Source organism: Aulostomus chinensis, chromosome 14 (genome assembly GCF_037954235.1).
Source record: "Aulostomus chinensis isolate RoL2024-O1b breed Wild chromosome 14, RoL_Achi_v1.0, whole genome shotgun sequence".
NCBI lineage: Eukaryota > Metazoa > Chordata > Actinopteri > Syngnathiformes > Aulostomidae > Aulostomus > Aulostomus chinensis.
In genome coordinates, this window is record NC_141333.1 from 13,856,078 (window position 1) to 13,873,482 (window position 17,405).

The 17,405-nt window shown below is 40.9% G+C and overlaps 1 protein-coding gene across 1 annotated transcript; it reads left to right on the forward strand.

Moving 5' to 3' along the window:
- Positions 1 to 4,547: 4,547 nt before the first annotated feature.
- Positions 4,548 to 13,684, forward strand: rx1 (retinal homeobox gene 1). The gene is made up of 4 exons (XM_086224316.1): positions 4,548 to 4,794; positions 5,858 to 6,196; positions 9,921 to 10,174; positions 10,983 to 13,684. Exons 2-4 carry the CDS (start codon positions 5,884 to 5,886, stop codon positions 11,439 to 11,441), a joined length of 1,026 nt encoding a protein of 341 aa, XP_086080442.1. The 5' UTR covers positions 4,548 to 4,794; positions 5,858 to 5,883; the 3' UTR covers positions 11,442 to 13,684.
- Positions 13,685 to 17,405: the final 3,721 nt, after the last annotated feature.

Here is a 17,405-nt window from a genome sequence, read left to right on the forward strand (position 1 = left end):
CTTCTGAGCCAATGTGGGTATTACATATAACATGCTCGCCTGCTGACTGTTGGTTGTGATAATATTTCACCCCACCCCCTGCATTATATTGCAACCCCCCCCCTGATGTTTTGTCATGGTGGAGCTCTGACCTCCCTCCTAACCTAACATAATGTATTTTTAGACTCACCTTTGGTCAGGAGTTCATTTGGATCAATAGTCTGGCCAGTAGTCAACAGCTTCTTTGCCAACTTAACTCCCCTAAGAACAATATGAGTTATGTTTAGCCAGCGACACGCTGCACCGCACCTAAGCAGGTCAGCACAATGCGCAAGAGGCATGGATTTACAGTGTTAGTCTAGTCTGTTTTTAAACTTTCCTCTCTGTTTTGTACTGACATCTTTTGACTTCCTACTTATTTAAAAATACTAGTAATTACTAGACATAATTACTATGGCCACTAGATGGCATCTGTCATCACCTATCTAGGTCAATTTCACCTCATTTGCTTATTCTTGTGGGAAGAACATGCAAAAAAAAAAAATCTGAAATCTTTGTTTTAGTGTCACTGAAGCAGCTACAGAAAGTACGTTACGTTTTTTAAGATTTGGGACGTTAATGTGCCGGTTTTATGGAAACACTTAAAAAAAATGTAGCTTAATGTTTATTTTTTTCTTGGATCCCCATAACCATGCAAATGTTTCAGATTTAAAGCACGACAGGGTTAAAACAATGTATAGTTGGCACCTAAATCACACAACTCAGTACAAACAGGGAAAATGTTACACTTTTACATGCAACCTTCCAAGTTCCACTTGATATTAAATGTGATATGAAGTTGGGGATATCGACCATCCTACAGATGGTAACTTTATTCGTGTAGAGTATGGGAGACAATTTTTATATGTTTAGAAGCAACGCCTTGAACTACAAAAAGTGGCATTTAGCTGGCAGGATGATAGTGCTGACTATTTTGGCTAGCCAGCTAAGTTAGACCATCACGGTCACGCTATCAACTGTGATGGTTTTGGCTAAAGCTACACGCTACCTAGCGAGCGCTTGATACATGGAGGCCTGATGGTCCAAATGCTGTGGCCTTTAGTCATATAACAGGCTGATGGGAATTCAAGAGTTGAAGACTGTACATGGAGATGGTGTCAATGCTGCAACTTAACTTTGCATTTTGATTATATTTCTCAACCTGCTATCAGCCTACATCCAGGTTTAGACATACAATCAGCCCCCCCATACAATAAAAGCACTATACATTTGAAATAGACTTACATCATCAATCAAAATACCCCCAAAAGGGACTCAGGAAAGTATGACACAGATGTCCAGAATCGCACGATTCACATGATCGCAGCTACACCTCCTCACTCTTCCCTTCCTCCTCACCCTTTCTCCTCCCTCCTGCCTGCCCCTCTGATTCTCCCTCATCCCCCCTGACTTGTCTGTCCACCTCCCTCAGTAAGCTGACACTGCGCATTTACACGTTAGCTGCTTTTACCTTTAATAGGATTAGGGGGACTTAGGTTGTCATCTGATAAAACTAAGCAGCTTGATAACTACACCGCTCCCTCTTAACCAATTTATGCTCAGCACATCAGATGAACAGGAGAGGGACAAAAATACATTAACAAAATTATGAGGGGATAAACAAGCACCTTAGACTATCATGATTGTGTAAGCTTGTTGGCAGTGACAGGGATTACACCAACAGGCTGGTAACTCTAAATGGAAATTAGACACAATAATTAGTCATTGCAGCTGCGATTTAATGAGGTTATGTTGTCCTGAACTCGAATTGATACATTGAAACGAGGTTGCAATAAACCACTGAATCATCACGTTGTCTGTTATGCATCTCCCCCCAAAAAATGACATCCCTTTACAACAAAACTGAATTCTCGATGGTATTTTGAGTCAAAGTTATTCAGGCTCAAGTGCATAGGGGCAGTGTGAAGGTCTGTAAGGAGGCAGGTTGTGGAGGGGTTGAACACTGGACTTTAACGATAGAACAGCCCTGTGTCATGCACACATTTGTAACATCGAGTGAAAAGTGTGTTTGAGACAGAGCACGCAAGTGTTTCCTTAAATCTGTTACAGTGAACACAGCTGGTGAACTAGTTAACATCCATGGTAAGATGGAAAGACTTTATGATAAAGTTAACTATCTAACTAACTAGGATAATGCTTATACATGAAGAGTGTTGAATTACTGAAGCATATTTAACCATTTACAAATACTTTGCTGTACTTTGCGATAATAAGTAAAGTTACCATGAACACCATTAGTAGATGATGATTGGACACATTCGTAGGTTACTAAGCATTACTCACAGGTAACTAAGTATTAAGGATAACTAACCATTATCAATTTAAACTTTTGGTCAACTGCTACCAAATAAATTTTGTCTAGTACAACGGAAAACAAAGGTCTTCTCTGCCCCTCCTGCTTTTCCCATGCTGCCAACAGCAAGCAAGTAGATACCTACACAATGAAACTGACTAAGATTTTGATTGTAAAATAGGTCGGGCCTATTTAGTTTAGTTAGTTAGTTAGTTAGTTTTTTAGTTTATTTATTTAGTAATTGAATTGAAGAGGTGTAAAGGCAGAAACAAAGGGGAATATATTGATATGGTTTCCAAATAGAACATGATTTACCCCCAAAGTTATACTGCAAGAGTCCTGTTGCCGCATGCTGGTCCCACAATGATTATGATAGGCTGCCAGAATGTAAACAGGGCTGCTAACAGGTTGCTAATTTTTCCCCGCTTTTTTTGTTTTTTTAATAAAATGTTCAGATTTGGCTTCAAATCTACTGTTTATAGCAACAACAACAACAAAAAAGTCAGTTGTCTCTGATTTAACAATGCTGCAGGACAGGTGAAAAGAATATTTACAGTGAATACAGACCAACATCACATCATGGAGGGGAGGGAATCAGCTCATGTTTACATCATCGCCACCCGCCAGTGGAGCAGATAAATCTGTGACTACAGCAAAACCATCAATCATTTGATGCTGGAACAAAGGCCAGCTGTATCCTTTCCAACTGAAGACAAGAGACAAATATAAGTGTATTATTTATCCACTGTTGTACTGGTATAAGAAAAATGAAGTACAAGAAGTCAGTATAATCAGACTTACATCAGTGCAGTCGTTCCCTGCAGACCATAAAGGAAGACAGCAGAACCAAAGGGTAGGTTAGGCTGCAATGAAAAGCATCTCAAGGTGCTGACTGACCGCCACTTTCGTATTTCTAGCCACTCTGGGACCGTGTCGTTTTAAATTATTTTTTCACGAAACTTATCTTTAGATATGTTTGTTTGAGGTCACAGGAAATCTCTTTAGCATCTTTGGAGCTATGGGTGATTTTTGTGACACTAAGCTAAGGTGAACTTCGGACTCTGAGACCTCCACACACGCACATGTTATACACACACACACACACACACACACACACACACACACACACACACACGTGTACACATGCTAACGAACTGATTGAATAATGAAATGTTTCTATATTATGAACTGAATAATATCTCCTGACATTAACATTTTGGATTGCATTTTATTTGCGAATAATACCATTTGCCTAATTTATTGTGTAAACATCTCAGTGCATACTCCACATTATAAATAATAAGAAGAAAAAAACTTTTCATACTTTCACTTAGACAAATATTGCAGCTCTCGTCTTTAGAAAAAACAGAAAATAACATTAAAACATGTTAAAAGAACTTTAAAACAGTGAAAATAAAAGAGAATATAGAGAAGAGAATAGAACCAGGATGCATATGAAGAAGGGAAAATAGAATCACAGTAGAAATATTAAAAAAAAGACTAAAACACATAGAGTTCTTCATGCAGGCTTATTAAAAGCTAAAGATAAGACATATGTTTAAAGCTTTCTTTTGACAACATCTGGTGTGCTGGCTTCCCTGATACCTGCAGGTTTTGTCTTCCAGAGTTTTAGGGGTTTTTAGACCAAAGCTGCATCACTGATCTTCCTCCTCCTGCTGCTGCTGGAAACTTCTAATAATCCAGCAGCTGATGACCACAATGTTCTTGGTGGCACAGCTAGGGAGTTAACAATGTCATCAGAAACTGACAGTTATTTATAGTGTGTGTGTGTGTGTGTGTGTGTGTGTGTGTGTGTGTGTGTGTGTGTGTGTGTGTGTGTGTGTGTGTGTGTGTGTGGAACCCCATAGTTTCCTGGGGTCTGGGGTTGTGCAGAATGAAAACTTTCAGCGAGTCTTTTGTCTTTAAAACAATGAATTTATAAAAGAAAGTCTTCCTCAGGCTTCATTAGTCCGGGGCCTCCTCCTGTGGCTGTGAATGAAATTGACATTTAATACAATTACTTGACCAGAAAACAGCTGCCAATCACTCTTAAAGGGGAAGGATTCCAATTAATAACCCTCTCTTAATCCCCTTGTTTCACCCCCCCCCCCCACACACACACACACACCAACCAACCACCCCCCCCCCCCCCCCCCTTCAGCTTTGTCCACCTCTTTGCCTCTCTCCTCTTCCACTCTCCTCTCTGAGCTGCAGTGTGTGGCGTCTGAACTCAGTTGTGTTTCTACTTGGCGTCTCTCTTTTAGGAACTCCCTTTTTTTGGAAGTTTGTTTGTCACAAAAGAGAGAGAGATGATGATGATTTAGAGGGGTGCAAGAAGGTGAGCAGAGCGAGTGACTGCTAACGGTGCACACCACAGCGGATCTGGGAAGAGTGAATGTGGAGGAAGAGGTGGAACTCTGGCATCAGTAACCTCAACAGTTCTGCACATTGACTTCCAGGAGGTAGGCTCTGACACGGCTGCACTTTACTGGACTGAAGTTTGTCTTCATTACCTGCTATGTGGCTTTCTATTCAATCCGCTATATAATTGTTGGTACAAGTATTACCCTCCCATTTGAATCTTGATTTGTACTTCATTTTACTGGCTACTTTATCTATCAGGGACCTTCAGTATGATGCACTGTATATACGTAAAGTGATTTGATATTAAAGCTGCTGATAGGGATGTTTATCGCCATCAACCCCCAGGAAAACGTTTTCTACAAGACTGTGATTATTGTCCTAAATAACAGGTGTGTAAACTGCTGCAACAGAAGCAAATGTGTTAGAAACTTTACATAACAGTTTCATGAATAGTCTGCACGTCATACATGGAGGAGGGAAACAGTCTGAGCTGTGGTTATGAAATATAAAATGTATTAATGTAGCTATTTAATCATTCTCGGAACTCCACAAACGCAAACTTAAAGGTTGCGATATGTTCATGATTTTTATAAATATCTATTTGTGACATCAGTTTGCCAAATTTAGTGAAACAGGCACGTTTTCATCTACAGACTTTTCACGTTTTGGAGTATTTTTTTTCCAATACTGTTCTTCAACAACTTGTAACTTTACTCAAGGATTATACAACCGTGTAACCAGTCGATTAAAAAGGGCTTTCTGGCACCTTAGCTATTTCACTCCAGTTAAAACCTGTACCAAACAAGCATGATTCTGACAGCACAGGTACTCAGATTTTGTAGTGTGGCGCTCCAAAACGTCAAAAATGCCAATACAGAGTTAACAGTTACAACATGTTTCCCTTTACATCTGCATTGTAAAACATTTTTAAAAAATGCATTTTATCCACATCACTAGATAAGGTCAGAGTATAGACTCCCATGCACACATTATTTACTGTAGTCTTTAAAGTCTAAGGGATAGGCTCTGGACCCCCTGTAACTCTGCATGAGATAAGCTGGTTTAGATGTACCAGGATGGCAGAGTCATCTAAGGTAACCAGGTAATCTCTGACCTCCAACTGTACCTTAAATTCTTCAGACCTCCTTCCTCTCACTGCAGGACCGGGTGAGTGCCCAGACGCTCGAATGCATTTATCACTGGATACCATGAGCATGGTGGACGACAGCTGCCTCTCACCCAGCAACTTCCACGAAATGGGAAAAGGTGGGGGCGTTGGGGGCCGCGTCCACAGCATTGATGTCATTCTGGGTTTCAGCAAAGACCAGGATTCTCTCCTCAGTCCAACGGGGGGGCCGGGGCCTCATAAAGTGGACATAGATGGCCTAGCAGAGGCTGGGAAGCAGCAGGAGCCCTCATCACACCCGTCCTACAGTGGGCACCTTTCCTCGCTTAGAAATGGCAGCTCAGAGCAGCAGCAGCAGCAGCAGTACCACCACGGTGAGTCGAGCTGCTGGTGCTGGTCACAGAGCTGTAAAACACACGTCACCTGCTATTCACTTTGCTTGCAATGAACAACCTGTTTTTGAGGGAGTTAAGACAGAAAATAATATTGATTACACAACAGCGTCTCTGCAGTTGGAGGGCTGGCCTTGTGTGTTTGGTGTGATAAGATACAATTTGCTGCACGGATGCAAGAATGTTGATGCGCCTGAGCAAACATCATCTCACTATGTAATCACACTTCATTCTTTCAAGCAAAACTCATTCTAGAGCATGAAAACTGTCAAGATGAATACAAACTTGTGTTTTCAGACATTGTTTCCCAAAACACTGATATTTTACAACTGATTTTGCCATGTGATTAAGATAACTTTACTTGATATTCCCATTTTCTTGCTTACTGAAAACTACATGTAAACATCATGAATTTAAAAAAGTAACCTTACTCTTTATTTCTGACATATTTGGACAAGCCAATAATTTATAAAGATTGAGATACTTGAGCATACTTATTTAAATAAATGACCATCTGCCAATACCGATGACATGCTGATACTATTACACGTCTCCATCTCCAGAAAAACAGGATGAATTACACAATATGCAATAAAGTACTCGCTTTAAACATAAGAAGCTCAACAAAACTGTCCAGAGATTTCACAAAAAATTAATCTGGAACAAAATCATTCATAAAACATATGAGATTCCAATTTTTGTTTTTTGTTTTTTGCTGATGGTTGATATATGATGACATTTCAAATCGAAATGTCAATTACAAAGGCAATAAACTCAAAATTTCATGCTAATTATTTAACAAATGTTGGTACATCAATGCTATTCTCGATATTCTTTGTGGATTTTGTTGTTTGAACCATGAAGACGAGTAGTAGGAGTGGTGTCACTCGCTCTGGATCTTCCATGCAGCTTTTCTCCATCTGAAATATTCACAGGAAAATTTATAATCAATATGTTAGACGCTGTTGGCGTGTAGAGCCTGTTGCATTAACGGAACTGTGTAGGCTGAGATTGAAAGATAAATCACAGAACAAGATGGTGCAGGGGGTTTATGTCCCTGAGGCCAATCCCATCCCCTTATGGAATTCCCCTAATCTTCTCTTCTGTGCAGATTAGATTGTACAGTCGTTCATTCTGGTTTTATTGCTATTGCTCCCAAATTTAATCTGAAGCTATTTTCACTTGCAGGGTCTGACAGGTGGTTGATTTTGTGGTGGGAACAAAAAATAAAAGATTTCCATGACTTGTAGATGAATATATTGTTCTGGAAATGATCAGGATTGAGATTCAGTCACTGTATCCAGGAAGACATGAGTTTTTGTTAGATTAATGTGCATCAACACCAATGACATCACTCTTTTGTCAGTAACCATCCTGTGAAGTCAGCCAAGTTCCCCCTGAATGCGCAACTTTGCTGTGTTCGGTTTGGCTCAGCCCCTCTCTCTCTCCCTCTCTCTCTGGGCTGGAGATGTTGTGCTGGCTGGTAAACAGTGGGCAGCCTTCAGACTGCTGGTTGTGATGGGCTGACAGGCCAAGAGCTGGTCACTGAACCAGACCTGACCTCTGCCTTTGTCGGAGCCTGGCCTTTGTCATAGCTGCTTAATGAGAGGTGGATAAATGAACCCCGAAATCCAGCTTTGCCTTTGCCTCTGCTCCCATTTGCCAGTTGAAAGAGCACGATGACCCCCTCCTTTATCTCCATCAACACATCTCATTCACAGCAACAAGCTCACAATTACATGATGCACTAAGGTTTCGAGGCATTTAATGGACGGTGACGTTGTACAAGACAGACTATGAACAGAAACATTTAGTCATACTGTCGTTAAATGTGACCTTTTTGACTTTTTGCACGATCAATATGACATTGCGATGTTAAAATTTAGCTGGAAGTAAAAATCAGGTTGACTTGGTGAGGACGTTCATATTATGACATTTAGCAGACATTTGGCCTCTTTCATGAAATGTTCTTGCGCACAAATTTGTTGTTACACTTGAAAGGACTTTAAAACCCTGAGTTTAGTCCTAAAGAGATGAAGAAAAGCCTGATGGTTTATAGCATCTCCTTGTTCCTCTTATATACCGTGTTTTCAAAGTGATAAACAGTTACAAGAGATACACAAAGAGATCAAGACCAACAAGTTACCAGCAGCTAGAATTTACTTCCTGTCTGTAAGACTAAACTCAAAGGTTTTATAAAAAAAAGAAAAAGAGAAAAAGTTCAATATTGCACCAGAAAAAAAAAATCTGTGCGTAAGAGCATGAATGAGACCTCAGATGTTGTTGGCATGAGAGGTTTAGAGGATGGTTACTTAACGCTATTACACATTTATGTTGGCAGTAAATGTCCTGATATTGGATTATGGTCCCCTGTCTCAGCTCAACCACTTATCAGACGAGGAAGTGAACTTAGGGAGTGACAATGTGGGTGCAGGTGACAGAAGCAGCACCAAAAACAGCAGAGCAGGGCTGTTTGTTTGCTTTTCAACTGAGAAGTAAATTTATTGTTTTTTATGGAAATTCATTTCCTAATTATATTAACTTTCCAATGAGTCACAGGCCAAATCTGAGCCATATGATTGTTTCAGGTTACATAAATCTGCAGGTTATACACGCAGTTCTGGGTTAATTTGAAGGAACAAATCAGTTAGAACAATTCTTTTAAGTCCAATACTTACATGACATGACACAGACCTTTTGCGTGCAACTCAGACCGCTTCACACCCTCTCCTTGTTGGTTACTGTGTCCTCTGCCACCATGAAGGTGACAAGCAGGACAACATGAATGTGTGAGTCAATTGGAAACACTGATCACATGATGAATGAACCCTACTTTCAACCTAAAACATCAAAATAAGACAAATTATAAGCGTACATGAGGATACATTAGTATTAGAATAAGTATTTTAACCTTTGTTACATCTTTCTGGGATGTACAACTTGTTGTGCACAACCTGGCAAACATGAACTAGAGTAACTGTCTCACAACTGATTGTCATTGTCATCAATTAATTGCAGGTTAGGTAACTTGCTCACGACATTGTTAAGGACTTTGTTATTTGTGTTGTAGGTAATATATAAGGGTATTAGTCAGTCGAGAGGAAAGGAAGAGGCGGAAGAACAACTGAGAAAAAAAGGTTAAGTGGAAACAGAGGGCACTTGGTTTGAGAAGTTGGGATGACTTGTAGTTTATTGGTGTGATATCAAATGCTGACAGGACTGTGGACAAGATCCTGTTTAAGGTGTAATTGAAGTTCATATATTTGGAAGCAGAAGGAGTTGTCCACCATCGCTAATTACTGTTACACATCCTATTGTGTAAGCTACAGTGAGAAAGGCTAATGTGATTCACAATGCAGCCCATAAAAATTAAGGTAAGGCTTTTGTTACCCAACACCTTTGTGACGACAGTTTACGTCTAGAGAAGATAAACCCGGGAAACAAGTTTTATAAATCCGATTAGAAGTGTTTTTGAGCTCCATCGAAGTTTGGGGGATTGCCTGCTTGAATGATCTACAGTAGCCTATTGTTGCAGGTGTCAAACTAATGTCTGCTCTACTGGAAAGTCTGCACTCTTCTCTTCATTCAGCTCACTTTTCTCCTGTTGTTTTCTTTTTATGTTTGATTTATAACACAACGTATGCCTACATGTGAATACTGTGTTCATAATCAGAACTCCTACTTTTCTATCTCCTCTACTGAACAGATACCAGCTTGTTCACCAACAAGTGTGAGGAAGAACTGATTGAACTGAGGAAGAGCGTCGAGAGTGACGAGGGCAAGTCACCGGAACCTTGCAAGGACGATCAGCCCAAGAAAAAACACAGGCGCAACCGCACCACCTTCACTACCTACCAGCTGCATGAGCTGGAGCGTGCCTTCGAGAAGTCCCACTACCCAGATGTGTACAGCCGAGAGGAGCTCGCCATGAAGGTGAACCTCCCAGAAGTCCGAGTTCAGGTAGGACTGACACAAATCTTTAAATACATTATATCATATTAAGTTATAGCAGCACAATAATCTGACAGTTATAGTTGAAATGGCTTTATGGTATCAGGTGATAAACTTCACTGGCTGGAGAGGGTTAAATTGGAACACGTCCTAATCTTGGAGGTGCTCATGAGGACAAGCACAGCATGCCAAAGACACTCATAAGGACAAAAGCGTGCCAACTGGCCTTGTTTGTCAAGTCAGGAGACTATACTTACTAGATAGTTATGCAAAGCAGCGTGTGTGGTTCCAAACAAACATACTATAGAGGGCACTTTGAGGAGGGAGGGAGATGCAAGGACAGAGGCTTCACAAGAGGAGCAAAAGGGACAAATGAAGACGAGAAGCAGAGGAAATGGAAGGTTGAATTGTGGGTGCGCATGAGAGGAATAGGGTCCTCAGGATCTGTGGTAAATATTCTCAGTACATGTACACACAAATATACATCATTGGTGCAGTATAAGAGGTCAGAGGTACTCTTTATTAGTGAACAACAGTAAATAAGTGTTTCTGTCATTGCACTGGCCTGAAAATGTGATTTAGTTTGATTGTTGTTTACTAGTAGAAAGTAATTATGTAGACAGTTATTAGCTTACAGTTATGCTCAACGATAGCAAGCAACACGTCAGGTGAAGAATATTTCAGAACATGCCGATTCTTTTTCTTCTACTTTGTATGTATCTGCAATCTGGAAATCCTTGTATGACTTGTGAGTAAATCTCGGGTTTGATCAAATTAACTTTCTAAGCATGGATAACATCTACATTTTGTCCTCCAGGTGTGGTTTCAGAACCGAAGAGCTAAATGGCGCCGACAGGAGAAGATGGATGCCAGCACCATGAAGCTTCATGATTCACCAATGCTGTCCTTCAACCGCCCAGCACCTGTTCACACCAGCATGGGACCCATGACTAACTCTCTCCCCTTGGATCCCTGGCTGACCTCTCCCTTGTCCAGCGCTACACCGGTCCACAGCATTCCAGGCTTCATGGGTCCAGCTCAGGGTCTGCAGCCCACCTACCCCAGCCACAGTTTCCTCAACCCCAACCCCCATCCTCACCCACCCATGGGTCAGGGAATGCAGAGTATGGCTCCCCCTCCTTACCAATGTCCCGCATCATACCCTGAAAAATACCCTCTGGAGGACATGGACCAGCGCAGTTCCAGTATTGCTGCACTGAGAATGAAAGCCAAGGAACACATCCAGTCTATGGATAAGACCTGGCAACCCATGTGACTAAACCTGGCCGTCCATGTGAGTGACACTGGAGGACAGAGAAAGGAAGAGGAAGTTGGTCCTTACAGGGCAGGTTGACAGACATTCAGCGCAAGGAACCTCACTCATGACATGTTCTTATGCAAAAGGACCTTTTTTAGCCCCCATTGTTGTCCTACAGACGGGAAGCAAAGTGTTTACCTTTTGTAACTTTCAATCAGCCAGAATAAACTTAAATGCTATAACACAAAAGATCTCAAGAGCAGGGAGAACACATTTGTGTGTAAGAACATTTCATGAATGAGGCCCATGGTGAGTAAAGATGGAGCAACGTGTCTGTTACCCACAGTGCAGAGTGAAAGAGACGGTGGATTTTGAACTGTGGATTTTATGACTTTTCTTGGACACTTTTTGGACATTTTGTTTTTTATTTTCCCTCATCTCAAGGACATGAAGGGTAATTGTAAACCACCAGTCCTCCTCTAAGCTGTAGGTTTACCGTTTGGGGGGGGGGGCCTGCTCTGATCTAAGCATGGACCTCAAGTGGCTGCTGAACATGAATCTGTTCTCAAATCAGCCTCTTTACTGTTACTGCAATAATGTAAAGCTCCCTTCAGTTAAATGCGTGGGTCAAGCCAGGTCCAACCGCCTGCATGATGAACACCGGTCCCCAACAGACACATGCAATTTCAACAAGTTGCATCATCAAAATGAGCCGTTTTCTTGTTCCACTCAAAAACGTTTCCATTTATTTGAATTGACTGTCAGATTTGATTGAACCTTCTGCTGTTCACTCTTCCCATTTTCTTCATTAAGTTTGTGTTTTTACTAATGAATCCAATTGTTGAATTTTCATGGGTCAGCTAAGCGGAGTGTAAAGATACTTAGTGAATGAAGGTCCGGTCTTAGTTTAAAATGAGAGCAGCTTTTAAAAATCCACCATGTTTCTGACTGTAAATGCACATCTCTCTGATCGCTCCTCAGGCTGCTCTATTGGATTTAATTTGAGACTGTGGCTTCAATAGAACATGGTAAGACTGGAAGGACGCCGCCACTGATCTCAGTTCGAGCTCCCCCCCCCCCCCCCCCAAAAAAAAATCCCCCCCAAAAAATCAACAAGCTGTATAGTAGTTTGGAGGGAAAGTAGACGGCACCTTCTGAGTGGGAATATACCAAAAATAATGATGCACAACATTTCATACGTTTTAATGATTTGTGCTGTTATGCTTTAAAGGACAGAGGGAAGTGTAAAGAAAGGCGGGTTGGTAAGCAAAATAACCCTGTTTTTGCTTGAGTGGCTGTTGGAGGAGAAAACCTGTTGGCAGCTCAGTGTTGGGTGGTTGTGTGTACGTGCAGGGCAGCAGAAAGAGCCCTGTGTGATGCGTCACCCCACATAGTTTAGTCTTTGTTCAGCACAATCGATCCAAGTGTATCCTCTTTGTCTGGAACTGAAGGGGGAAACGGTCTCAGGCTGCGCTAAATAGGCCCTTGTAACCATTTAGGGTTTGGTGTTTTGTTTTTTTTCTTTCTTCAATCAGAGAAGGAGAAACATTGATTGTAGCTGCTTTGGTCATTAGTGACACAATATTGGTTTTGGCCATCTGTTAGAGAGTTAAGCTCCAATTGTCTGAAAAAACAAACACTTTTATTTCATTTGATTTGGTCAACTGGTATCATTTTACAGAAGTGAATATGTGAAAAGTGAAAATAATCATCAGGAAGTGCAATTTTATTATATACATTTGTAAAAAAGGATCTCCCCCTTCTGGTTGTGGTAATCAATTTTGATGAAATAATGTGAAAAGTTTAGTTTTGAGTCAAGACAATATTTAGTCTGGTTCATTTTGAATGCTCCGAGCATAAAACACAGTGTTAGATCTGCCGCTCCTTGTCTCTCATTACGTTGTCTAGTGTTTTTATGTTGTTGGTTTTTGTTTAGAACTGCCAGGACCTCGCATCGTAGGCAAAATGAGGATTACCTTGCACATTTGGGAGCTTTTCCACGATGTTACATACGTGTGATTTACAATCGAGACTAAGCCAAAGGTTATGGACAAAACTGCACTAGATATTTGACAGTTTTTTAAATGTGAAAACGCGCAGGGTTGTTTGTCCTGTAATGCTGTTTTGTTTCTTACGTGTCCTAGTTCTTATATGTCTTAGTGATAAAATTCTGTTCTTTCTTTCTGTCTGGAACACTGATGTTCGTATTTTTTGGAAAGAAATGAATGAACTTCGACTGAAAATAAATATAGTTTAATAGAAAATGCTTCCAGTGTTCTCACAGCGGTGCTTTCATGTTGACCTGTGCACTCATTCCCACACATTTTTTTACCTCACTAAGTCTAAAGAGCGATCCAAGATTACAACAGTATAATCGTTATCATCTGACATACATGGGCACAGACATTTTTCTCTCTTTTCCTTGTGCTTGTCACTTGTGCTCTCTCTGTCTCCCAGTCACCCCTCCCGATCCTCTCTGCTGCTCCATAGTTTGATGGCAGGGTGCCAGCCTGTTAGGAAGATGAGACTCCAATCAATCAGGGTTTCCCAGGGGGGCCTCTGGCCGCAGCTCCCGGCTCCCTAATTGCCCCCAGGCAGGCAGGCAGGCCGGCCGGCTCAGCCGCTGCAACACATGTTCACAGAGGGACCGGTGCCGCCGCGCTAACTGGCCTCCTCAGCATGTGAATCACTTTCTTAGACAGATGGGGAACCATATGGGTAGGCCAGGGGACGAACTGTAACAGGGAAATGTTTTTAATGTTTGTCTTTGCATGTCCTTGAAGACATTAGCCAGTGTGTTACGCACTAGCGACCTGGTGGTGGTGGTTTGCCACTACGCCTCTTGTGTCGGGCTACATTATATCTCAGTCTCAGGGAGACTTTGTCAGTTTGAAACATAAAGTTTCAGAACCCTCACCACTGCTCTGGAGGTATTACTAGAAATAATAATAATAATAATAACAATGATAAATAGTACAAAAACTATCAAAACTTCTGCACAATAAAGGCGTTTCAACATATATGTTCTTTTTCCTTGATCTACAATTTGAACGAGAACCCATTTAAAAAAAAAATCAACATACCAATGTTTCTCTTCAATAATATACATTTTGACTGAAAACAAAAGAATTTATGAAAGTTTCACAGGAGAACCTCAAATAACAGAATTTTTTTTTGGCCAAGATGGTTGAAAGAGTTGTTGATGATTTTGGAAACACCTTCTGAACAAAGGGTGTGACTCAAATGTCTGTGCTTTCTTGAGGAAACATTTCAGTGACTCTGAAATCAACCTAGTTGCTATTAAGCAGAAATAAATCACGGGACATAAATTGAAGAAGAATCAACTCAACTCGAGCCTGAATGAAAATAAAAATGGGATCAACTCAAAAAAGTTGAAGTAATCGATCACACAGCGTATTCTATGTTGACTCCATGTGAGTCGGCGCCAGATATTTCCTTCAGTTATGTCAATTTAAGTTGGTCCAAAATGCTTCCTGTTTTTTCTCAGTGCACTTCTTGCTGAATGTAACAGATGACGTGGAGCACTTTCACTACTTTTGCATGTTGATGTTTGTCTGTGGGGTCACATCTCACTGGTGTTCTCAAAGAGAGCGTCAAGCAAGAGCTGCAGCAAGGGTAGAGCGAAAAAAAATCTTATGATGAGAAAGATAAAAGAGAGTTTGAGGATGTCAGAGTGGGAGAAAAGAAAAAAGTTGGAAACATTAAGAAAGAGATTAAGAGTGTGGGAGTGAGAGAGAGGGAGTAAGCGTGGAGAGGAAGAGGGAGAGGGGAGGGTGGGGTGCCTGCTCATCAGAGTTAATGATGGAGAAAATCCCCCAATTAGAGCGTTTTCCTGTGTTGCAGGATGAGTTCAGAGCAGGGTCCTCTGACAGCCGGGGATTAGTACCCAGGCCGAGCCGGGCCAGGCCGGGCTGGGCCTGAACAGACACTAACTAACTGCTGGACAACTTGGCACTGCTCAGCTGGGGCCGGGTCGGGGCTACGGCTGCAGCCAGGGTCCTGGGTAGGCATGCGTTGAGCCGAAGTGAGTGGCACAAAGAAAAGCATGGGAAAAGAGCAGCAGTGGATCAACCTGGCCCACAAACTCTCAGCTGCAAACTTCTCTATATGATACAAAGTCTCATACAACCATTATTGTGCTGTAATGTTCCTCTGTTCTCTTAAAAGCCTGAATGTATCCAAGTCTTGCTTATTTTCTAACACCGATGAATATTTGTTGAGGGTTGGGTAGAAACAGAGCTATTCCTTCTTGTTGTTTGATTATTAATGTTCCCATTTGCACATCATGGCTGACTCGTCTAATTCACCACTCATCCAGAGCATGACTTCATCTAATCTAAACTTAGTTTGTAGAGAAAATCACTCCATCGCATATATTGCTTGATGTCCAACAGTACAGAGGATAAAATATGTATTTAAGTGCATAGACACATGGTCAAGCTGGTACATGGGACAAATACTCTACATATTTTCTCACATAGTCAAAAAAGCTGACCAAAATGTTGTCTGCCTTCAAACATAAAGCTTTTTGAATCCCTAACTGACTGTTATTGTGTTTATTAAGAACAACTAAGTCACTAATTACTAATTGATTAATTGCGTTGTCCATTATTTCGCTCCTGCGCCCTGGTAGATCTGAAAGAGCCGCGGGTGGAGTTAACAGTCTTATTGGAAGGACGCGCTCCTCGCAAAGGATAATAAGGGAAAATAGCGGAATTAATTGGGTTTGATTAAGAGAGCTTTTCAATGGGACACAGCTTTTTCGCATGACATAATTAGAGGTCAGTTAAGGGGGGGGCAGATTTGCTGGTTGGCGCCAGTGTTTCGTGGGTGTGTCTGTGAGAGAGGCAGACAGGCAGAAGGAGAGAGAGAGAGAGAGAGAGAGAGAGAGAGAGATGCTTCCTTCACACTTGTAGAACTATGTTGTGTGTCTCATTTCTATAGGCTCACTCACCAGAAAACACACAGTGATGTTCACAGGGGGGCCCTTTGTGCCATCAGTGTGTGATTATTATCACTACACTTGCCAGCATTAATCTTTTGTTATAGCTACATGGTCATTAGTAGTGCATGTTAAGGACTATTGTGTAGAATATGTTAGTGGCTGAACTTTTTCCTGCACCAGCTGTGTTTTCACATGATAAACCATAGAATTAAACTTGGCGCATAGTCAAACACACACACACACACACACACACACACACACACACACACACATATTAGGAATGTGTGATTTTGTTATGCTCTAATCTAGAACAGGAAGGGGCTAGTGCGTCTAAAAATACCTCAGAAATGTCAGGAACCAAAATCAGGCTTGACACTTGATTAGATTATCAAATATTTCATCACAAGTTCACATCTGCAGTTTTTCCCCTCAGTTTTAGTAGGATTTGAGCTCAAAGTGTTCCGTGGATGTTTAATCCCTCAACAATTCACCCCACTGAAGTGAAATGTTACAATAAAGTCTACAGTCTGACAATGTTGGATGAAAACTTCTGTCATACACTGTAGTTGTTGTACAAATCACTCTTATTTTCCACGCACCTTTGTCTTGGTTTGTACTCATAAACATAAGCACATATGTAAATACATGTACAATCATGACATAAGGATATAACTGAGCTCATATTTAGAATGTATCATATCAGATTTTTGAAGCATAAATACAAGCTGTAATGTTGTTGTGCTGTAAGCAGATACCTGTTGCTGTTCTAGGTATCTGTATAAAAATAAACTATAAATAGAAATATCCACAACTTGATGCTGATGTATTAACATTCAATGTAACAGTTATAATCATAAAATATATACCCATACTGGTTGTGTACACAAATACAGTGCACTCTGAAATACTTTTTTTCTCTTAAATTACAACAATATTCCAGTGTGTTATCACCTTAACAATTATATTGTATTTATAAATGCTATGATATGGAGGGAGGAATTTTAATAAAGGTAACT

Bases quoted from the DNA above. Each gene is read 5' to 3' on its own strand.
- rx1 (XM_086224316.1), top strand. From the start codon at position 5,884: ATGCATTTATCACTGGATACCATGAGCATGGTGGACGACAGCTGCCTC. The intron at 6,197-9,920 runs GTGAGTCGAGCT...TCTACTGAACAG, and splicing joins GCAGCAGCAGTACCACCACG to ATACCAGCTTGTTCACCAAC. The intron at 10,175-10,982 runs GTAGGACTGACA...TTTGTCCTCCAG, and splicing joins TCCCAGAAGTCCGAGTTCAG to GTGTGGTTTCAGAACCGAAG.